Below are 24,934 nucleotides of genomic sequence, written 5' to 3'. Positions count from 1 at the left end.
TAGATAACGACGTCGGTTGTTTTCTTTGAAAATCAAGTTCTCAAAGATGAAATTGTGATTTTGGTATCATCCGTATACAGCGTGTTGTCTGAGAGAGAGGGAGAGAGAGGGGGGGGAGAGAGAGAGAGAGGGGGAAGGAAGAGAGGGAGAGAAAGGGAGAGAGATAGAGGGAGAGGGAGGGGGGAGAGAGAGATGGAGAAAGAGAGAGGGAGGGAGAGAGAGGGGGGGAGAGAGAGAGGGAGAGGGGGGGGGAGAAAGAGGGAGAGAAAGAGAGAGAAAGGAGGAGAGGGAGGGAGAGAGAGAGGGAGGGAGAGACAGAAAGAGAGAGAGGGAAGGAAGAGAGGGAGAGAGAGAGAAAGAGAGAGAGAGAAAGAGAGAGAGAGAGAAAGAGAGAGAGAGAGTCCTGACGGTCAGCTGGTCATTTCTCAGTGGTTGCACAATATATGGCAAAATACAAATAAGGCCAATAAATGATGAAGATGATGAATGATGAAGAGTCGAAGCAACGCCAGGGAACGAAACGACAGACGAGCGAACGCCCAGAAACGATTTCAATTGTGCCCGTTGTTGTTTCCAGGGTTCAGACACATGTTGACCAGCAGGTTCCGGACCACAGACATGTTTACATGTTTACATGTTTACTCTGACATGTTTACATGTTTACTCTGACATGTTTACACAGACATGTTTACATGTTTACTCTGACATGTTTACACAGACATGTTTACATGTTTACTCTGACATGTTTACTCTGACATGTTTACTCTGACATGTTTACTCTGACATGTTTACATGTTTACTCTGACATGTTTACACAGACATGTTTACTCTGACATGTTTACACTGACATGTTTACTCTGACATGTTTACATGTTTACTCTGACATGTTTACACTGACATGTTTACACTGACATGTTTACTCTGACATGTTTACACTGACATGTTTACTCTGACATGTTTACACTGACATGTTTACTCTGACATGTTTACATGTTTACTCTGACATGTTTACACTGACATGTTTACACTGACATGTTTACTCTGACATGTTTACACTGACATGTTACTCTGACATGTTTACTCTGACATGTTTACTCTGAGATGTTTACTCTGACATGTTTGACATGTTTACTCTGACATGTTTACTCTGACATGTTTACTCTGACAGGAAATAAACAAATAAACATTTAAATACCATAAATGTTGCCGGAGCGCGTGAACTCTTCACGAGGAGAACAGAGACAGATGGAACTGTGTCGACCTCTCGTTGGCCTCTCGCCATGAACAGTCGACCGTGTGTGTGTGTGTGTGTGTGTGTGTTGCTGTTTGGAAACACAGCCAGCGTGTTGGCGTGTGTGTGTATGTGTGTGTATGTGTGTGTATGTGTGTGTGTGTGTGTGTGTGTGGACACCAGAGGGATCCTCCGGGTTTTCCGACACCGCTGTCCTCAGATCAGGGTCTGGGATCACTTCCTGTCTCTCTTGGGCCGTGGCAGGAAGCCATGGGGGGGCCAAGCAGCGTGTATGTGTGTGTGTGTATGTGTGTGTGTGTGTGTGTGTGTATGTATGTGTATGTGTGTGTGAGTGTGTATGTGGGCCAACAGGACTCAATGTGACCCAATTCACAGAGGGGGGTCCAGATCAATCCCAATCATCAGGTCCTCACACTGTCTGACACACTGAGCACAAGGCATGATGGGAATATAGCGTGTATGTGTGTATGTGCGTGGGTGAGCAAGTGTGTGTGTGCGCGTGTGTATGTTTGTGTTTGTGTACGTGCGTGCGTCTGTTCATGTGTGTGTGTGTGTGTGTGCGAGTTTTTGCGTGTGTGTTTGTGTATGTGCGTGTGTGTCTGTGCGTGTGTGTATGTGCGTGTGTGTCTGTGCATGTGTGTGTGTATGTGTGTCTGTGTGTGTGTGTATGTGCGTGCGTGTGTGTGTGCGTGTGTGTCTCCTACCTCGGTCTTCTTCTTCTTCTTCTTCAAAGCGTTCTGCTTCCTCTGCCTCTTCTGGCGGAGGATGGTCTCGTACTTCGGCCGCGGGTGTTCCTGAGGAGGAGAGGGTGCTGCCTTGAACATGGTTACCGTGGTTACCGTGAGCATCATCGTCTCCAGGAACTGGTTTGGTAGAGTAGGATCAAAAGACATTGGTGCAGTCTGAGCTTCTATGAGTGTGTGTGTGTGTGTGTGTGTGTTGTGTGTGTGTGTTGTGTGTACCTCATTGTCCTCGATGCCGGTCAGATCCCAACTGAAGCTCAAACTGATCTGGCGACGCTTCCAGTGCTCCAGGAAAAGCACCGCTACACACACACACACACACACACACATACGCACCCACACACACACACACACACACGGACACACATAAACACACACACACACATACACACATGCACAAACATATGCACACACACACGCACACACATACACACACACATGCACACATACACGCACAAACACACACGCACACATACACACACACACATGCACACACATATGCACACACACACATAAACAGACACGCACAAACATATGCACACACACGCACACACACATGCACAAACATATGCACACACATGCACACACACACACATGCACACACATACACACATAAACACACACGCACATGCACACACGCACACACACATGCACAAACATATGCACACACATACACACACACATGCACACACACATGCACACATAAACACACACGCACACGCACACACACACACATGCACAAACATATGCACAAACATACACACACATGCACACATACACGCACAAACACACACGCACACACAGACGAACATAAACAAACACACCCACAGACATACACACATACACATGCACACACACAGACGAACATAAACAAACACACACACACACATGCACAGCCACACACACACAAGTCAAATGATGTTGATGAAAATCTCCTGCATCACGTTTAGATCTCGTGTTTCACGGTCCGTGTTTATTCCTGTGTATTCACACTAAAGTAATAACATCTTATAATATATATATAATATATTAACGTCTTATTTAAACTAACAATGATAATTCCAAAGCTTCCCGTATAAAACTTTAAATAAATGAGAGACGATACTTTAGATTAAAAGAATAAACATTTACGTCTTTTCAGTTACGGTGCGTTCTCTTGCTGCGTCTGCCGGCTTATAACTCAATTCTTTTAAAAGCATATTCATTATTTAAAACAGCGTGAATAAACTTATGAATATATGGGATTTTTATTTTCTCAGGACTTTTCCAGGCCTGGAAAAAAACATTTAGAAAATTCCAGGACTTTTTCCATGAGCGTAGCAACACGACCCGTTTCTCTCTTAAGTTTAGACAATATCGACGAGCGACTGAGCATTCAGCCAACCTGTTCACACACACACACACACACACACGGACACACACACACACACGGACACACACACGGACACACACACACACACACCCTCACCCCAGAGCGACATGAAGATGGCGAAGAAGACGGTGGCGGGGTTGTCGAAGAGGTGCGACGCCCTCGCCGTGCCGCACGCCGTGCTGAGCTGCCAGAAGTCACAGGCGCCGTCGCACAGCGGACACATGGTGAAGTTCAGACGCCCGTCACACATCTCCAGACTGGGGGGGGGGGGGGGGGGGGGTCAAGAGTTAAGTCACAGAGCACCGAGACCTGACACGATGTGTGTGTGTGTGTGTGTGCGTGTGTGTGTGTGTGTGTGTGTGTGTGTGTGTGTGTGTAATGGCATGTGGTGGGAGGAAATGATGTTTTTCCATATATTTCATTTTGTCTGACATCATTGTAGCTTAAAGGTAAGAGAGAGAGAGAGAGAGGGAGAGAGAGAGGGAGAGAGAGAGGGAGAGAGAGAGGGCAGAGAGAGGAGAGAGAAAGAGGAGAGAGAGAGAGAGAGAGAGGGAGGAGAGAGAGGAGGAGAGAGAGAGAGAGAGAGAGAGGGAGAGAGAGAGAGGAGAGAGAGGAAAGAGAGAGAGAGGAGAGAGACAGGGGAGAGAGAGAGAGAGAGAGAGAGAGAGAGAGGGAGAGAGAGAGGGAGAGAGAGAGGGCAGAGAGAGAGAGGGAGAGAGAGGGGGGAGAGAGAGAGAGAGGGGAGAGGGAGAGAGAGAGGGAGAGGGAGAGAGAGAGAGAGAGAGAAGAGGGAGAGGAGAGAAAGAGAGAGAGAGAGGGAGAGAGGAGAGGAGAGGAGGAGGAGAGGAGGGAGAGAGAGAGAGAGAGAGAGAGAGGAGAGAGAGAGGAGAGAGAGGAGAGAGAGAGGAGGAGAGAGGGAGGAGGAGGAGAGATAGAGAGAGGGGGAGAGAGAGAGGGGAGAGAGCGAGGGAGAGAGGGAGAGAGAGAGAGAGGGGGGGGAGAGAGGGGGAGAGAGAGAAAGAGAGAGAGGGAGGGAGAGAGAGATGGAGGGGAGAGGGAGAGAGTTGTTGTGAGTGTGCCTCCTGGTACCTGGGTATGTCGGAGTCCACCGTGGCCACGCCGTAGCAGAACACGATGATGCCCACGACGGAGGCCGGGATCAGCAGCTGGGTGTAAACGCCGAGCCACGCGAAGTAGAGGCCGATCTTCTCCCCGAAGTACTTCCTGCGGGGTCGGAGGTCACGGAGGTCACGGAGCGGGAGGTTGAAAAGGGCCAAATCAGGGATTTCCAGGACGTTAAACTAAATGTCCATGACCTCACATTTTGTGAAATCTCAGTGAACACATGAACAAGTGAGAACATGCAGTATTTAAACTAACAATGAGAATTCTAAAGCATACATTATATATCGTGTATATGTAAATGAACATGATTATAACACATTTTAATGACTTTTTCCAAAACTTTTGTGATTTTTTTTTTTTTTCAATGATTTTTTTCCAGGCCTGGAAGTAACCATTTTTAAATTCCATGAGTTTTCCAGGTTTTCCATGAGCGTAGGAACCCTGTCAGAGGCGTCACGCCGTCTTACACATGGACACTTAAAGGTCCCCGGTGGTCGAGTGGTTAGGATTCGGCGGCCCGGGTTCGATTCCCGGTCAGGGAACTACATTTATATGAGGTCATCCTGCAACCGCGAGGTCGTCGGTTCGATCCCCGCTAGTTGCATGTCGAAGTGTCCTTGAGCAAGGCACTGAACCCCCAGCTCCTTAATAACTGAGGATGGGTCAAATGCAGAGAACACATTTCATCTATCGATGTAAGAATATGTAGTATGACAATAAAAGTCTTTCTTCTTCTTCTTATTGGTCCTAGTTGCTGGAGATTCCTTAAAAAAATCTTTTTTAAAGACAATAATTTGGGAGATGTGTTGATAATCTGGGTTAAGGAGGAACCCTTAATCTGGGTTAGGTCATTATTTAGACTGTTGAAGACTCGGAAAATTGAACTAATTTTTGAAGCAGGACCCGATTAGATCCACCGTCGTCGTCAGGATCCAACGAAGGTTTAAATCCCGCCAAACAACAGAAGCCTTTTAGCGAACTACACCGACCACAATGCATTGCAACGTCTGCAGAGCTGTACGCGTGTGTGTGTCGGGTTGGCGGTTAGATGAAGCAAAGAGGTTGCCGTGGTGACGTTACCTGACCAGGTCAATGGGCTGGTACTTGTAGAAGGCCGAGTATCGGGCCCACTCGTCGTGCAGCACCTGGCAACAGATGGGGAGCGAGTCAGTGTGGGCGGAGCCTGAGCGCTCACTAGTTGGAGCCTCCCCCCAGGAGGAGGAGAGAGGACGAGGAGAGACAGGAGGAGAGAAGAGGAGAAGAGGAGAGAGGAGGAGGAAGAGGAGATGGAGGAGGAGGAGGAAGAGGGGGAGGAGGTGGTGGAGGAGGAGAAGGAGCAGGGGGGGGAGACGGCGAAAGATGGAGAGATGAGAGAGGAGTCGTCTACCTGTCTGTCGCTCCTCTCCTCGAGGTGTCCGATGACCTTGTAGTCGCCCTGAGGAGAGAGGAGAGAGGAGAGGAGAGAGGAGAAGAGAGAAGAGAGGAGAGGAGAGAGGAGAGAGATGAGGAAAACAAGTCACATTGTGCATCCCTTTGTAAAACAAGTCCAGACCTCACACTTACATCATGCAGAGGGAAGGCGGCGTCATACACTCCTTTAGCGATCAACGTGCTGATGCCTGGGAGAGAGAGGGGGGGAGAGAGGGGGGGAGAGGGAAAGAGAGAGGGAGAGAGAGAGAGGGAGAGAGAGGGGGAGAGAGAGAGAGAGGGGGGGGGGAGAGAGTGGAAGAGAGAGAGGGAGAGGCATTATAGACAACCCTGTGGGGGTATTTGGCTCCACCAGGGCAAAACTGCCCTAAGAAATATAATGTGAGTTATATATATACATATATATATAATACTTATTATTACCTAATAGTCTTATTATTGCCTAATAGTTATTTTGTTTGTTGGTGTTTTGGGGTCCGGTCCACGCCGGCCCGTCAGCCCGGCCCCGACACACAACCGGCCCTCCCGTTTCAAAGCGATAGATCAAAGTCGTTATGCGGCGCCTCAAAAAGAAGGCGGAGCTGGGAACCTGCGCACTGATTGGCTGTTAGAGAAAACTCCCGACACGGCGCTCCGCTCACTCAACCAGCGAGAGGCGCTCCCATCTCTGCCTGACCCAGGAAGTGTGACCCACTTGGAGAGGAGTGTGTGTGTCTGTGTCTGTGTGTGTGTAAAAATATACACCAATAATGAAAAAAAGGCGAGCGCAGAATAGAGGTCAAGGAGATGCAGCTCTCACCCCCCCCCCCACCCCCCGCCAGGCCCCTCCGGCTCAGCCCGTCTGCCGGGCGGCGCCGCCAGCCCGACATATGGCGGCACAGGAAACGAGCCGGTGGGCCGGAGCCGGCTGCTCTCCACATTTAATATCAATGAATACACATGTGGGGGGGGGGGGGGCATTCACATGTTATTTAGGGGCTAGTTGTTTCCCCCACTGACTGAACTCAAGGAGAATTTAAAAATAAATTGGGGCACTTTTTTAAACTTGTGAAATAACATTTAACCTTTGTTCAAAAATAATAAATATACTGACAGGATACGAGCAATTGTCATAAAAATGGCAATAATAAGACTATTAGACAATAATAAGACTATTAAAATCCTGTCAAAATAAAACTGAATTGAATTAAATTGAATTGAATTAAAATGAATTGAAATAAACTGAATTGAAATAAACTGAATTGAAATAAACTGAATTGAATTAAAATGAATTGAAATAAACTGAGTTGAATCTCTAAACACTGAGCAAGTCAAAAATAACCGTACATATCAATGTGTTGCATATGTCCAGTAACCCCCCCCCCCCACACACACACACACTGTCTGCTTGGCATCCTTACCTATGGTTTGACAGGTCCGTACACATACTGTCCGTCTCAGGATCTCGTATACCTAAGACACAGGTGAGAATGTCAGACTGGGGGGGGGGGGGGGGGGGGCGTGGAGCAGGATCCGGATCAGAGACTCACGATGCGGCCTCTCGTGGCGTTGTCGAAGAACGCCTCTTTAGAGGTGATGTTGTACCTGAAAGAGACGCAGACACAGGTGAACACGGCCACGAAGAAACGCCGCGTGTTAACGTAGCGTAGCGTAGCACACAGGTGCAGATCAGAAGTAAAGTTATCGCTCAGTGGAACAGGTGATCCCCAAATATCTCTGAGCACCTCTCAGTTTGTCACCAACGAGTTGTTCAAAATTGACAGTTTAACGAGCGTGTGTGTGTGTGCGTTCCTGTGTGTGTGTGCGTGCGCGTGCCTGTGTGTGTGTGTGCGTCTCTCACAGGTGCAGCTTGTCCCTGGAGAAGCAGTGTGTGAGGAACTTGGTGCTCTCCTGGTCCTGATGCGGCACTTTGGGCTGAAACGGCTGGTTCATCTTCCTCCACACGCTGGACATGCTGGACCCAAAGCCACGCTCCACCTTCAGCTCGTAGCTCTGACCATACACACACACACACACACACACACACACAGGGTCAGTTCAATGGCTGCACACGGGCCGCGGTCAGACTGGACTTCCTCGTGTGTAAGTGTGCAAAACTATGGAGGACTTAAAATGAAGCATTTATTTATTCCTGTATTTATTTATTTATTCCTATATTTATTCATGCATTTATTAATTTATTCCTATATTTATTCATGCATTTATTTATTTATTACTATATTTATTCATGCATTTATTTATTTATTCATACTTAAGTCATTTTAAGTCCTCCATACAAAACACCCCTCAAGGAATAAAAAGGTAAATAGAAATAAATAAATTGAAATGCTGCAAAAGAGTTGGTTTCGTATGTGTGCGTGTGTGTGAGTGTATGTGCGAGCGCGTGTGTGTGCGTCCGTGTGTGTGTGTGCATGTGTGTGTGTGCATGTGTGTGCAAGTGCAACCCCCCCCCCCCCCGTGGCTCTGCGGACATCTTGTCCGTCCACATAAACAACAAAGAGCTGCTCAGCCAATCAGATCTCACCGTCTTGGTGGGGACTTTGATCTTGAGGAACTCGGCCTCCCGACACAGGACGGGCCAGGACGCGTGGAGGCGGGTGAAGCCGTGGTTCTTCAACTGGAAGACAAGCGTCAAAGATACAATTTATGTTTTGATTTCAATGCGGCGTGGAACTGTTCGGGATGGAGAGAAAAGAAGAAACTAAACAATCCTCCCGTACGTATCCTCGGCCTCCGCCCTGCCTCCCTGTATTAAACCGACGCAGGAGAATCCTCTGGTACTGCGCTCCATCCAACTTTTAGCGTGAGGCGCGGAGGAGAACCGCTCTTTAATGTCACACTCGGCCAAGGCGGTTAATTGGATCAAGCAGAAGACCCAAGGCAGCCAATAGGATCAAGCAGGAGGCCCAAGGCAGCCAATAGGATCAACAGGAGGCCCGAGGCGGCCAATAGGATCAAGCAGGAGGCCCAAGGCAACCAATAGGATCAAGCAGGAGGCCCAAGGCAGCCAATAGGATCAAGCAGGAGGCTCAAGGCAACCAATAGGATCAAGCAGGAGGCCCAAGGCAACCAATCGGATCAAGCAGGAGGCCCAAGGCAGCCAATAGGATCAAGCAGGAGGCTTTCCTTCCTGTTTTCCCGACGAGACGCTCATATTAGATCGCGCCCTGACTCGCTCTGAATCTAACATTCCGGAAACCGGACATTCCAGAATCCAGAGTTCCCCTGAAACAGTTTGTTCTGTTTTCTTGGGAGTTGTTCCTGATCCGATGTGAGGTCAAAGGTCAGGGATGTCGTACGTGTACAGACTGTGAAGCCCTCTGAGGAAAATGTGTAATTTGTGATATTGGGCTAGAGAAAAAAACCTGAATTGAATTGAAAATGTACAAATCCGAGGAAATGAATTTCGCCCCAAACTCCTTTTCTCTTGATGTTTTGGGCTGGACCGACCGGCCGTGTTCCCGGCCCGTCCGTCAGCACCGCTCCTGGTCTCTATAAAAGATGGATGAAGCTCCTGTTCCCGTCCTGTTCCTGACACGCTGGAGGCTTTTTATTTATTTATTGATGTGACCGACCATCATCTCCGCCAAACAAGAGAATGTATGTCACATATAAAAGAAGCGCTGACTCATCACGCCCACACGGCAACTATCATTTAAACATGAAGATACAAAGAAAGTCGTCCTCTGAAGACACGGATGGACGTTTACAACATGGAGAAGACGACAACATGGAGAACATGGAGAAGACAACAACATGGAGAAGACAACAACATGGAGAAGACGACAACATGGAGAAGACAACAACATGGAGAAGACAATATGGAGAAGACAACAACATGGAGAAGACAACAACATGGAGAAGACGACAACATGGAGAAGACAACAACATGGAGAAGACAATATGGAGAAGACAACAACATGGAGAAGACAACAACATGGAGAAGACAACAACATGGAGAAGACGACATGGAGAAGACAACAACATGGAGAAGACGACAACATGGAGAAGACAACAACATGGAGAAGACAATATGGAGAAGACAACAACATGGAGAAGACGACAACATGGAGAAGACAACAACATGGAGAAGACAATATGGAGAAGACAACAACATGTAGAAGACGACAACATGGAGAAGACAACAACATGGAGAAGACAACAACATGGAGAAGACAACATGGAGAAGACGACAACATGGAGAAGACAACAACATGGAGAAGACAACAACATGGAGAAGACAACATGGAGAAGACAACAACATGGAGAAGACAACAACATGGAGAAGACAACATGGAGAAGACGACATGGAGAAGACGACATGGAGAAGACAACAACATGGAGAAGACAACAACATGGAGAAGACGACAACATGGAGAAGACAACATGGAGAAGACGACATGGAGAAGACGACATGGAGAAGACAACATGGAGAAGACAACATGGAGAAGACAACATGGAGAAGACAACAACATGGAGAAGACAACAACATGGAGAAGACGACAACATGGAGAAGACAACAACATGGAGAAGACAACATGGAGAAGACAACATGGAGAAGATAACAACATGGAGAAGACAACATGGAGAAGACGACAACATGGAGAAGACAACAACATGGAGAAGACGACATGGAGAAGACAACAACATGGAGAAGACAACATGGAGAAGACGACAACATGGAGAAGATAACAACATGGAGAAGACGACATGGAGAAGACGACAACATGGAGAAGACGACAACATGGAGAAGACGACATGGAGAAGACAACAACATGGAGAAGACGACAACATGGAGAAGACGACAACATGGAGAAGACAACATGGAGAAGACAACAACATGGAGAAGACGACATGGAGAAGACAACATGGAGAAGACGACATGGAGAAGACGACATGGAGAAGACAACAACATGGAGAAGACAACAACATGGAGAAGACAACAACATGGAGAAGACGACAACATGGAGAAGACGACATGGAGAAGACGACAACATGGAGAAGACAACAACATGGAGAAGACGACAACATGGAGAAGACGACAACATGGAGAAGACGACATGGAGAAGACGACAACATGGAGAAGACGACAACATGGAGAAGACAACAACATGGAGAAGACAACATGGAGAAGACAACAACATGGAGAAGACGACATGGAGAAGACAACAACATGTAGAAGACGACAACATGGAGAAGACAACAACATGGAGAAGACAACAACATGGAGAAGACAACATGGAGAAGACAACAACATGGAGAAGACGACAACATGGAGAAGACAACATGGAGAAGACGACAACATGGAGAAGACAACAACATGGAGAGGACAACAACATGGAGAAGACAACAACATGGAGAAGACGACATGGAGAAGACAACAACATGGAGAAGACAACAACATGGAGTAACTTCAAGCTGGAACAGTGTGTGGCATGCTGGGTAACACCTCGTAGAGCTGATTTATTGTCATCAATAATAAATGTGCAATAGAGAATAGATCCCGTTGTTTTATGTTGTGTCTCATTCTGTCTCTTTGTTGTTGTTTGTCCTGTTTTACACCTCTTGCTCTAAGTATATAGCTAACATGAGCATCATCTAATAATCTGCACACGCCATGAAGACTGTCTGAAAGACGTCTGTGAATCTTTAATTGATTCCTACTTTCAATTTTTAAAAGATCCATGAACACAACGTGATAATTAGCGGCTCCAGAAAGCTTAGGCAAATTTCTAATTTGTGAAAATGGACTATACAGATAAACTGAATCTCTCACCATATTTAGCGTGTTTCTCTAAGTTTGACAATATTTTCCCAGAAGCCCCGTTGCCTGACAGCCGACAGCCCGATGCTTATTGTAATCGCAAAATTAAGACGTTGGCCGTTATTAATTCATGTCGTGTTTCGCGTCTCCACCTCCGACCAACCCCCGTTATATTCTACCTACTCGTTCACATCCACTTCTCTGCTCTCTCGCCCCCTTTTCTTCTTCTCGCTCTCCCTCCTCCTGTCTTCGTCTTCATCGGTCCATCAAAAAGCACCGGATATAAATACCTTTTAGCCCGGAGAAGGTTAATTAGCAGAGGGATTTCCAATTAGCTCTTTATATCTCTGTAGAGGGGGGGGGAACTAGGACGCAGCTGGGGGGCGTCTTTGTTGAGGGGGGGGCATCGAATATGAGAAGGTGATGGGCTTATACGTTCTATTCTCTGCATCTGAGTCCTCATCTGAGTCCAGGCCTGACAACGGGTGTCTGCCGTAACATGTAACTGGTGAGACGCCGGGCACGTTGCCTGTGACGCGGGGGTTTGGGGTTGCCATGGTGACGATCACGCTTCTCTCCGTTGCTCGCCGTGACGTTCTGTCCTGGAACTGGAGCGGCGGGGCGCACGCCTCCCCGCAACGTCCACGCTCGTGTTTAGAAAAGCGCCGTGGCGGCTGGGGCGTGGTCGGGCTCAGCTGTGGGGGGACAGGCCTTATTGGCCTCAGCTGGAGGGAATCAGGAGGGCGATTGTCTCCCTCTCTCTCCGAGATTGTGACCGGAGAGAGCCTCCACCTGCCTCCTCCTTCCTCCTCCACCTGCTTCCTCCTCCTCCTACCCCCTCCTCCTCCACCACCTATTCTACCTGCTTCCTCCACCTCCTCCCTTATCCCTCCTCCTCCACCTGCCTCCTCCTGCTCCCTCGTCCCTCCTCCTCCCTCCTCCTTCACCTTCCTCCTCCACCACCTCTTCCACCTGCCTCCTACTGCTCTCACCCCTCCTCCTCCCTCCTCCCCCTCCCTCCTCCTCCTCCTCCTCCTCCTCCCTCTTCCTCCTCCTCCTCCACCTCCTCCTGTAGTTAATGAATTTGTGGGGAGAGACTGACTCCCTCCTGCTCCTTCTGTTTCCCCGGCCTCCAGCAGCCTGAGCTCTCCTAAAGGTCCCGGCTCCTCGAATGAACAACTCTCCTGGATGTAATCAAAAGTCTCGTCGCGGTCCCTCGGAGAGCGAAGGTCAACTCGATAATCCTCAGACGCAGTCAACACGTTTGACATTTGCACTCTTTTTTTCTTCCTTTCTCCACAGCATCCAATTAACTCTGAAGTCAAACAGGTTGGACCCGAGGACGAGAGTCAGAGTGAGAAATATGAATGCTTACAGAACTTGGATTTGTTTAAGATATGTATGTATTCAAAATGATGTCGCTTTGAATGGAATTAGTATCCTAAATTATTTAATCGAGCAGTAAAACACAAGGTGAGCTCAAAGTCTATGTCTCTATAACACATTATTCATTAATAATGAACACTACTGCAGTGGTATGGAGGACAGAAAACGAATTAAGTATAAATAAATAAATGCATGAATAAATACAGGAATAAATGCATAAATGCTCAAATAAATGAATAAATACAGGAATAAATTAATAAATGCTTAAATAAATGTAAAAATAAATGAATACAGGAATAAATAAATGCTTAAATAAATGTAAAAATAAATCCAAAACTAAATAAATAAATGTATACAGTATTAATTAAGTATTGATACATTAATTTATGTCTCTATTCATGTGTCCACACGTATTTCTTCATTTATTTATGCTTATCATTCTGGTGCACACACGCATTCCTCTTTTTCTTTTGGGATGCCGGTGCAAAAAGTCAAAACAAAGGTACACTACTTTTAAATTGCGAAACATCATTTCCTGATCCGCACGCCGACTACGGTGACAAAACATCGCATCAAACCTCCTGATTATATATCCTGGTGAGCGATTAAAGTGAGCGGCAAACCTGCAGTTACTACCGACGATGTTCCTTCTCGCCGCCTCCAACCTGCAATCTAGCCGATGGAAGGCGTGTAATTATGGCTGTCAGTCATCATGTAAGAGTACCGCCTCCTTACGAATGAGGGCTACTGGATCGCACGTCTCCCCCTCGTCATAGCGGCAGATATGATCTCCTCAAATCCACGAGACGAGATAACGTCCGTCGGCTAATCTCATCCGGGCTTAGGCTCCGCCGGCACACCGCCAACAACCTGATTAATGCTCGCCCTGCAGACCGCACACGCTGCCAGTGCACACACATGTCCGCAGCCACGTGTATTAGGGCACAGGAGTCAAACACATCACTTTATGTGGCCCCTGGCGGCTTTAGAGACACGTGATCACCTTTTCTTAAAGAAAAATATCCGTGCTTTTATTTTGAAGGTTCTAGATTGAAAGGATTCATGTTGTAATATTAGAGATATTTTCTTATGTACAATATTTCTACACTCAAATAAACAATAATCAAATGCAAAGGGAGTTATTTAACAATATGTTCGAGGAGTCTATAAAGTGTTTCCGGCCCTTTAAGAGGGCGGCCATGATGCTGATTTGGCCCACGTGAACATGAGTTTGACACCTCTGTCCTCGGGTCTACATGCCTCTACCTAGCCTGCATTAGGCGTGACGACAACTCTTCCCTGAACCCTTTGCTCACCAGCATGTGATCGTTGTTTCTATTTCTAAAAACCTAATATTGAGGATTGGAATTACCAGTATCCCTCCAACGCTGCGCCCTGTTATTAGCCCTCTTGGCTAATAACATTAATTAAAAAATGTTTTTATTAATGTGCACTGACTGTCCCTTATTAAATAAACCAAAGGAAAGAAATGTGTTCGAATATAGTCTCGTAGTTCTGGGCGAGAAACCTGAATAGATAAAGTTATTTGAAGGAGATGTTTTTACAGCAATACAAAATATATATAAGAGGTATAATATATACAGTATATATAAATATATACATTACTATATATATATATATAAATAATATTAGGATTATTTATTAGAGAACCTCCTCTCAGTGTCAGAGCCTAAGTGCAGCAGCAGTTCATTTGGTAGCAAGTGGAACATTTGAACAACTCTGTGGCAGCAAGCCTGCAGCACCACACACACTCACACACACACACACACACACACACACAACGTAACACACACTCACGGCAGAGCAAATTAAAATGTCAAAACAAAATGACCCGTTTCAGGCTTGATGAGTCGATGGATGAGGTCAGCGCCTGCAGGTGTGGATGCATGTGTGTGTTGCCGTGGATACAAGCCGTTTCCGTTTCTTTTGTATTATTATTATTATGGTGTAGGTTTTTTCGAAAGATTTGGTGTTGATGAAAAGAAATCCTGCCATGCAACTTTTGTTTTTTCCAGTTTTACTTCTCAGATTGCCATTATTCCCAAATATTATATCTATAATTTTACCTTTTTGTTATGTCTGTATCATTTTAAATGTGGAAAGACTATAACTACATTTATTGATGGATTGATACCTTGGCCCAGGAGCACAAGGGGTCTCACCCAGAACCAGTGTGTGAATCAAGAAGCCATCATGGACATGTTTTTATTGATGCCTAATGCATTACATGATATATATATATATATATATATAAATATATATATTTATATATGTGTATATATATAGATATATAAAAAATATTATTTTATATATATATATACATATATATTAATATATAAAACATTATATATATTATTTTATATATACATATATATATATATATATATGTATAAATATATCTATATATCTATATGCTGTTTTTCTAAATTAATTTGATAAAATTAAAACGAGAAATATGAAAATACAAACCGTCAACATTGCCCATTGGACTTTAACATAAATACATTTATATATATACCTGCCTTGCAAATAACCAACGGTTTCAGACCAGGGTCGCTGATCAGGAGGATTTTAATTAGTGATGCTAATTTAGATTTATCCTTCAACGGATAGACCGACCCCCGTTAGCCGAGCGCTAACCGTTAGCCGGGTCAACCGAGGCTGCTGTGGTTCAAGCATCCGGCAACCACCGACGCACCGACGGGTCAAAGCGTTACGTTGTATAACGGTATCTACGGTGTCGGTTCAAGAGAAGAAGAGGAGGACGTGGACGTTGGCGTTGCCGTGGCGATGCAGGCGCACTCACCTCTCTGTCTCTCTCTATCTCCAGGCCGGCATCCAGCAAGTTGGCCTCAAATTCCTGCCTGACGAGATGCATCTCGTGGTCGGCGGGCTCCGTCGGCTCGTTCCCGTCCGCGTCGCCGAACTCCACGGACACCTCGCCGACGGCCTCCCCTCCCGCCGGCACGACGGCCCCGCCTCTCCCGGCGTCCGAGCTCGCCGGCGGCGGGAAGTTCCCGTTGGAGACGATGGACAGCCTGTCGTGCGACATGGAGGTGCTGGCGCGGGATCGTATGGAGCCGTGCCGCCGCTGGTGGAACACCAGGACGTAGTCGACTTTGCGCCTGCCGTCGTGGAAGTAGAGGCCGTCTCCGCCGCCCTGAGGGAGAGAGGGAGAGAGCGCCACCTGAGGGAAGAGGACGAGCGAGAGAATGTCAAAGATACAGCGGGAATCCAGCTCGGACACGTTGTTTAAAGACGGCGTAACGGATCCCCGTATATCAATCGGCGTGAGATTTACTGCTGGTGAACTTCTTTATTTTCTTTCTTTCGTTGTATAAACATGAACCAAAAAGCTTGAATAAATACCTCCTTGTCACCACCTGGAGCATCAGCCTCATACGGGACCATTAAAACTATTACAACTTTATATCATGACATGTAATGTAATGTAATATCAAATGCGCATCTGTCCGTAACATCTTTAGCCGTACCGTCAAGTTTGTATTTTAACATAAAATAAAGGTGCGCTTCCTTTTAACATTTCAAAATAAAAGTCTGATTTAACTCAAAGAGGAAGTGGATTATAACGTCTATAAAATTATTAAAACAATGCAATATAGAAAGGCATAAATCAAAACCAATAAAGCAGATACAAAAGAAAACAATCAACACAAAACAATAAACCTTTTAAGGGGTTATTTACAGACGGCGTGCGGCGTTATGTAAGAAGCGTTTGAATGAACCTAAACATCGACTGCACACACGCACACGCAAACAGAAGTGGCTTTTGGCAAGTTCTCAAAAAACACTGAAGTGAGAACCTTCAGCAGCAGAGTGGGCAGTCGGCTCACCTCTGGCAGCGTGATTCTTTATTTAGACCGAGGGAACGTCGAGAGGGAGACTAAACACGGCGGACGCTCTAGAGGCTCCGGCTGTGATGAGAGGTTTTATTAACACTTTCGAGGAGCAGGTTTCTTACTCTACGTGCCTGGATGCTACGTACCGTCTCCTCCTTCTCGTCACAGCGGCATGTATCGCATGCTAAGACAATAAATAACGCAACATCACTTACATAATTGGATGAATCGTGGGGCGCTTCACCGAGCTCAAGTTTCACGTGCAGCAGAGCCGACTAGCTTAGTGTTTCACGCATTGTGTCCCTGTCGCCGCTGATTGCGTCTCGCTGAACAGAGTGAGGTGCTAACGGAGGTAGCTTTAGCTACGCTTCCAAATTATTCGTTCTACATGTGTGAGATATTTCTAGCTTTCACCCTGCAAGGACCAGCCACTTGGGGGTGGCCGAGACAAGTTGCATTGGCACCTTTTTAAAAGGTGTGTGGGGAACTCGTTAGCAAGCAGTTGCGTATGTATACGAGCGAAGAGTAACGAACGTTAGCATCGTTTAGAGCCGTGTTTCCGGCCACCTGGCAAACGCACGTCCTTTATTTCGGGTTTTTTAGCTCTGTTTTTGGTCTCCACCACGGCGTCATCCAACTTCTAAAAAGAAGCAAAGGAAATATCCGTTTCTTTAGTGGCTAAATGCTATGCTATGTTCACCAGCTAGTTTTTAACTGTCTGTATGCTAGGTAGCGGCGGAAATACACGAGGGCAAAGGGCAAGAAATATATCAATAAATATAATTTGTCATTATAAAAAAAGAAAGAAATAAGTTATATTTGTTGATAGTTGTTTTAAAAAGTTAATAACAATAAATAACCCCTCAAAAAAAAAGAATAAAATGCAAGATGAGTAGATCCCGTGCAAAATTAGCCTACAGACGCAAGTGGTTGCGATAGACGCGAATTTTCGCCGGGCGACGAGTTTGCTGCAAATTTGGTGTTGAGAATACTCGCAACTCGCCGATTTGCGAAAGCCAATCAGCGTTGAGACGCTCTGACGTTTGCTGGATGTCCACAACAAGTATGAAGCAGAACTAGTGGTTAGTTCTCTCGTGGTGGTTAGCGGAAAATATGACAGTTATTATGGAGACAAGCCACGGAGATAAGCCCCGCCCCCCGCGAAGATAAGCAACGCTTTAGGTATGAAAACACTTTGAATCTGTAGACTACAGCCTAAGTCTTATTATTCCCTAATAGTCTTATTATTACCTAATAGTCTTATTATTGTCTAATAGTGTTATTATTGCCTAATAGTCTTATTACTGCCTTATAGTGTTATTATTGCCTCATAGTCTTATTACTGCCTAATAGTCGTATTACTGCCTAATAGTGTTATTATTGCATAATAGTCTTATTATTGCCATTTTAATGACAATTTATCCTATATAGTAAGCCTAAATACGTATATTTATATATATTATCTATATGTATACGGATTATCTTCACAAATAAACACATTTAATAACTTTTTAGACGTTAATGCAAATCCTTAAAAGTGAAAAAGCTAATGTTGGTTTATAAACGAACTACATGACGTCGTGTAGTCTTGTGTACCTGTTATGTAAAAGCTTAAAAATTGAGGGGTATTAAGTATTTTGTGTCTTGGAAAACAACTTTAAAATCTCTTTGACTTGTGTTGACATAATTTTACCAAACTAAACAAAAACCCATTGACTTTGGAGACAAAGGAACCGGAAGTGAACACATGCTGACTCATTCCTCACTATTTACTCCAAAAGTACTTACTTACATTTAATGTCTGCCATTTTAATAATACACCTGGGACCCGCAGAGGGATTTTAGACCTTATAAATTCAAAAATAGCTCAAGTTTTATCATTTTCAATAACTTAGTACTTGTAGTAAATTTGGAAATTAAAATATAAAGATGTTGGAAGTTCTCGCTAGCTGACACAAACACGTGTAGCTAGACTGCTAACAGTACACACAATGGCCGCTAGGTGGTAACTTCTGGAACTTTCCTCAAAAGGTTTCTGTCTGCTGACGTTTCTTCATATAGAAGAAGGAGAATATTCCCAATTTTTTATTTTTTACGCCTATAGCGCGCGCCATGTCGTTCCCAGGTGCTCAACACAATGTCACCTGGAGGTTTTAAATCTTTTTACGGAACTACACTTGTTTGCTGACACCGCAAAAAAATATGTCGTCGTCGAAAAATCGTATATTTGGGGTTTAAAAGTCTCAACAAATCAATGACAGTAACATTTTAGAGTGAGTTTACCGGAAACAGCTCCGCGGAGTTTGCAACAATGTCGCCAAATGTTTTTAAAAAAAGACTAAATAAATGATACAAGTGGGTTCGCGCGCGCAGAACGGCGACAAATAAAAAGCCAATTAAACAAAGCACTATATAATGAGAGGCGGCGGATGGATACTGGTGTACTTACGGGGGTCTTGTCCTGCATGCTGTTGCGCTTATCTAAAGACACACAGAGAAGTAGAAGAAGAAGAGAGGGAGTGAAAGTTGGCGGTTCTCGCGGAAAAACACAGCCCTATTCATCATCACCACCCCCCGTTCATCATCCTCCCATCATCACCCCTGGGTGACACCCGGGGTCACTCCGGATAGTCCGCGGTCCAAGAGGAGCGACGGCTCACCGGCGGCGCGCGAATTCATTGTCGCTGCTGAGGACAGACGTGTCAGATGTGGACAGCTGCGCGTGAGGACTGCTCGCGTGCCCGTGAGACCCATCCACCCTGCTCCACTGCGTGGATCTGGAGGCTGGCTGCGCGCCGCCGCGGGCGCTTTGCGCGCGGAGCGTCCCACGCTGTAAAAAGTGTCCGCCTGAAACGCGCACATCGGGTCTTGACGCTGAGCCTCAAGAATTTAGAAGGGAAACCACATTTCTGGTCAAACTGGTGTGAATTGTAATTATTTCTGTGTTTATAATGTCTGTTTCTGATATAGGTCACATAAAAAAACAGTAAAAACATTCAAATATATATTTCTTAATATTATTTTATGATTAAATTCAATTCAATTCATGATTCTATTTGTAAAATGGCAGATACAAGATGGTTATCTTTTGCAGTGTGGAGAGAAGGTGTAGGCTTGGTGGAGAGATGCTCCACCACAAACACAGAAGCTTATATTTAATATTAGTTTAGTGGTCTAAACCTTTTTTTAAAAGTACTTTTGTTGGTTTGTTTTATTTTATTTCCGCAGTTATTTAAAGCCAAACCAGGATTATTTTTAATAAACCTAACTAATTGTTTAGTTTTGTGTTGAAACGGTTTAATACAACCGGAAGTAAATATGTTCCGTGTAAAAACGTGTTTGAAAGTGCAAGATTATTGCACGTGAGGTCATTTTGTATCTGAGACTTTATATTTCTATCTTCCTCAGAGTGAGCATGTTAAAGAAAATCATCACAAAGCACCACTAACGTATTTATAATAATAATAATAATAATAACATATAATAATAATATTATAATAATAAGGCACGTGGAATTACTCGCCCACATATTCAGTTGCGACTTTTTTTTTGAAGGACTACAAGAATAAGCGTATTAAAAACACAGAGAACAGCTCCCTCCATTCTAATAACACATTAAGAGTAACTGTTGGAGCTAGTTATTTGACTTTATTGCAAAGTAATATGTTGTTGTTTAAATATATATATATATTTTTTAATTAAATGACATTTTTAATATTGTTCACTAATTGGGTAAGAATGTGGGCAGATCCAGGACCAGCATGCACCGGGGTGGCCTATGTTTTTTTTTACCAGCTCACGAGAGGCAGTGCCAACAGTTTTGTTTGTTCTTTTAGTTTGTTTACTTGTTTGTTTAGTCACTAAATTATCAGAATAATGGAATCCTGAAATGGACGTTACTTTCTTTTGGCTGCGTCAACTCCAAAACCCCCACGAGGCGTCAGCGGCAATTATATTTATAGTTTTGATTGATTAATTGGACAAATGGCCACTACGGTCACTTTAATGAGATGTTTCTTGTATTTTCTGCGTGAGTGTGAGCAGACTTTAACTCAAGAGGGAAAACAGAACTTTAATACATGATCTTTTGTTTGGTGAAAAATTCGTAATTTTCTTTTTTAAAATCACCTGCAGCAGACTTTCCGATTCCTCGGCGTCGGCCTGGTCCCTGCGGGGCTGCAGCGCGCTGCAGGGCGTGGGTCCCGGACCCGTCCCGGACCCGTCCTTTGACAGGTCCAAGGCGACGCTGTGGATGGAGGAGGACTCGCTGAGCGCCGTGGCCCCTCGGCAGAAGCTTCGGCCGTTGGTCCATGATTTTGGAAGACAATGGTTGCAGTGAAGGGTTCATCATCATCATCATCGTCTTGATTTTTGGAGGGAACTCTTTATCCCAAAAGGTCTTGTCTTGTGATGTCAGAAAACAGCTTGGGGGATGGAGGTGGTGAGGAGGTTCATATAGAGGCAGTTCACTCTGGGTACATATGTCCCGCCCAGCAAGCCCCCCTAAAATAATTTGGCGAAGGAGAAGAACAAGAAGAAGAGGAAGAAGGAGAAGAAGAAGGAAAAAAAAGCGTATTCCACAAGATGTCAAAGTATATCGCTTTTTATAATACGGGTGGATGAAATCAAGCATTCTGATTGGTTGAGAGTGGGTCACGAGGTGTCCTTTAATCAGCCATAATGTCCCAGCTGTTTACATTTACCTGAGCGTTCCCTATCATCTCCCTGTATTATTATTGCTTCCCAACAGCCTTGAAGACATTATTGACCACAAAGTCCGGCCTCTCGCACCTCATTGGTTAATGAAGCGCCCCTCAAGGACATCTCAAGAGCCTCTGAAGGACATCTGAAGGACATCTCGGTGCCTTGCTCACGAAGCGTGTTCTCATCACACGTCTCCAGACACCTGGCGTTCTGACACGCGGCCTCACGCCTCCTGAGGCCCTCGTTTCTGTTCTCGTTCTCGTTGTTCCCGCTCTTTGTTATCGGAGCCACGGATATGCAAAGTGGCCCCGGCAGCTTTTTGTTCCCCGCTGTGCAAATTGACTGGTGCGTCAGTCGATCCCGAAGCAGCTGCCGCCGGAGGAGGAGCCCACGTGTGCAGCCGACCTCTCCGAGCAGCGAAGAACACGACGTGGGGAAACAATCGATCACCAGATAGAAACATATTGTAAATAGCGTTAAAAAATATTCATTGAATGTGTTTTAACTCTAATCTGTCCTTCTGGTCACATGACATCTATTCACCTGTCCATCCTGGAGAGGGATCCTCCTCTGTTCTCTCCTCAAGGGTTCTTACCTTTTACCCTGAAGGGTTGTTTGGGAGTTGTTCCTGATCCGATGTGAGGTCAAAGGTCAGGGATGTCTATGTGGACAGATTGTAAAGCACTCTGAGGGGAATTTGTAATTTGTGAAATTGGGCTATACGAATAAACTGAATGGAATTGAATTGAAAAAGTGGTATTTTGGGATGGCAGACGACTTGTCGCGCGTATTGCTTCGGTCCATCGGGGAGAGGGATCCTCCTCGGGGGGGTTCCTGTTTTTTTTAGAGTTTTTCCTGATCTCAAAAGTCAGGGATGTCCTATGTGTACAGATTGAGGCAAATTCGTTATTTTTGATATTGGGCCGTACAAGAAAAACTGAATTGACTTGTTGCCGATGTCGCTGCTGAGGACACATTTATTTTTCTCTCAGTTAAAGGGCAACGCCGACGTTTCTCCACCTTCATCAATCAGACCGCCGTGTTGTCAGGAGCAGATTGCCATTTTTTTCTTCTTCTTCCTCTTTTGTGTAATAAGGTTACTTTGTGTGTGTGTATGGTTATTTTAGGGACATCTGTAGCCATAGTAACGCACCAGGCCACGTGCTGCGCTCTCATTTCAGCACCACGGACAGCGCTCTCTCTCTCTCTCTTCCAACAATGAGTGAAACGTTGTGTGTGAGCGTGAGCCACTTTCATAACGTCTCAGCTGAAGCTCTTCGCCCCGTGAGGAGCGGCGCTCTGTGCTCCTCGCGTCGCCTGGAGGTGAGGGAGCTGGAGCTGGAAGGAGGAACGAGCCTCAACATCCTCCTGTGTGTTTATATATAGAGAGCAGGGCACCACGGATTATACACATCTTGCTCTGTTGAATGTTTCTGAATTTCAAAATAAAGCGTCGGTCATTCATCCATAGAGAGATTACACACATCGGTATTGTGGGGACATATCTTAATGAATATACTGGTTCATAGAGTCATACACTCTGTCATTGAATGTTTATGTAACTATGTAATGATTCATCTGGTCACATGACATCTATTGTTCACCTGGTCACATGACATCTATTGTTCATCTGGTCACATGACATCTATTGTTCATCTGGTCACATGACATCTATTGTTCACCTGGTCACATGACATCTATTGTTCACCAGGTCACATGACATCTATTGTTCATCTGGTCACATGACATCTATTGTTCATCTGGTCACATGACATCTATTGTTCATCTAGTCACATGACATCTATTGTTCATCTGGTCACATGACATCTATTGTTCATCTGGTCACATGACATCTATTGTTCATCTGGTCACATGACATCTATTGTTCATCTGGTCACATGACATCTATTGTTCATCTGGTCACATGACATCTATTGTTCACCTGGTCACATGACATCTATTGTTCATCTAGTCACATGACATCTATTGTTCATCTAGTCACATGACATCTATTGTTCATCTGGTCACATGACATCTATTGTTCATCTGGTCACATGACATCTATTGTTCATCTAGTCACATGACATCTATTGTTCATCTAGTCACATGACATCTATTGATCATCTGGTCACATGACATCTATTGTTCATCTGGTCACATGACATCTATTGTTCATCTGGTCACATGACATCTATTGTTCATCTGGTCACATGACATCTATTGTTCATCTGGTCTCATGACATCTATTGTTCATCTGGTCACATGACATCTATTGTTCATCTGGTCACATGACATCTATTGTTCATCTAGTCACATGACATCTATTGATCATCTGGTCACATGACATCTATTGTTCATCTGGTCACATGACATCTATTGTTCATCTGGTCACATGACATCTATTGTTCATCTGGTCACATGACATCTATTGTTCATATGGTCACATGACATCTATTGTTCATCTGGTCACATGACATCTATTGTTCATCTGGTCACATGACATCTATTGTTCATCTGGTCTCATGACATCTATTGTTCATCTGGTCACATGACATCTATTGTTCTTCTGGTCACATGACATCTATTGTTCATCTGGTCACATGACATCTATTGTTCATCTGGTCTCATGACATCTATTGTTCATCTGGTCTCATGACATCTATTGTTCATCTGGTCACATGACATCTATTGTCCTTCTGGTCACATGACATCTGTTCTTCTGTCCATCCTGGAGAGGGGTCCTCCTCTGTTGCTCTCCTGAAGGGTTCTTCACTTTTTTTCAAAGGTCAAAGGTCAGGGATGTCTATGTGTACAGATTGTAACGCCCTCTGAGGCACATTTGTAATTTGTGATATCGGGCTGTACTAAATAAACTGAATTGAATTCAGTGGTTCTCCACCTTTTTTCAGTGATGGACCCCCTGTGAAATATTTTTTTCAGCCAAGTACCCCCTAACGAGCCGTTGTTGGTTAAATACACAGCGCTGTGACATCAGTGTCTGATTTAATATAGAGTATATACACTTATGTTTAAGATTTTTTTTTTATGGATGCTAAATTTACAAATCTCCCATACCCCCAGGGGAACAGCCATACTAGTTCATACTCTTGCTATGTAACCTCATTACATCTTTAGGCGATCTATCTGAGCTGTTGCTAGGTTTCATTTAGTGTGGGGGTGTGTGTGTGTGTGTGGGGGGGGGGGGGTACATGTGAACAGATTTATATTCATTTGCATTTCGTCACATTTATATTGTTCTGTTATCAAATCCCACTCACC

At 44.9% G+C, this 24,934-nt stretch overlaps 1 protein-coding gene across 1 annotated transcript in view; it reads right to left on the bottom strand.

Annotated features, from left to right (window-relative positions):
- Nucleotides 1–19,470, bottom strand: part of ano2b (anoctamin 2b) — a 54,964-nt gene extending 35,494 nt beyond the window's left edge. Inside the window, exons 1-13 of the mRNA XM_056425269.1 lie at nucleotides 19,401–19,470; nucleotides 15,898–16,278; nucleotides 8,445–8,537; nucleotides 7,761–7,912; nucleotides 7,450–7,504; nucleotides 7,321–7,372; nucleotides 6,056–6,111; nucleotides 5,880–5,927; nucleotides 5,573–5,637; nucleotides 4,457–4,591; nucleotides 3,464–3,624; nucleotides 2,215–2,297; nucleotides 1,957–2,046 (exon numbers count right to left, since the gene is read on the bottom strand). Of these exons, the coding sequence (XP_056281244.1) occupies nucleotides 1,957–2,046; nucleotides 2,215–2,297; nucleotides 3,464–3,624; nucleotides 4,457–4,591; nucleotides 5,573–5,637; nucleotides 5,880–5,927; nucleotides 6,056–6,111; nucleotides 7,321–7,372; nucleotides 7,450–7,504; nucleotides 7,761–7,912; nucleotides 8,445–8,537; nucleotides 15,898–16,278; nucleotides 19,401–19,418 (1,389 nt within the window). The 5' untranslated portion in view covers nucleotides 19,419–19,470. The remainder of the gene's footprint in view (nucleotides 1–1,956; nucleotides 2,047–2,214; nucleotides 2,298–3,463; nucleotides 3,625–4,456; nucleotides 4,592–5,572; nucleotides 5,638–5,879; nucleotides 5,928–6,055; nucleotides 6,112–7,320; nucleotides 7,373–7,449; nucleotides 7,505–7,760; nucleotides 7,913–8,444; nucleotides 8,538–15,897; nucleotides 16,279–19,400) is intronic.
- Nucleotides 19,471–24,934: the final 5,464 nt, after the last annotated feature.

Source organism: Pseudoliparis swirei, chromosome 10, assembly GCF_029220125.1.
Source record: "Pseudoliparis swirei isolate HS2019 ecotype Mariana Trench chromosome 10, NWPU_hadal_v1, whole genome shotgun sequence".
NCBI lineage: Eukaryota > Metazoa > Chordata > Actinopteri > Perciformes > Liparidae > Pseudoliparis > Pseudoliparis swirei.
The sequence above is the reverse complement of the archived record's forward strand: the minus strand, read 5'-3'. Positions and strand labels throughout refer to the sequence as shown.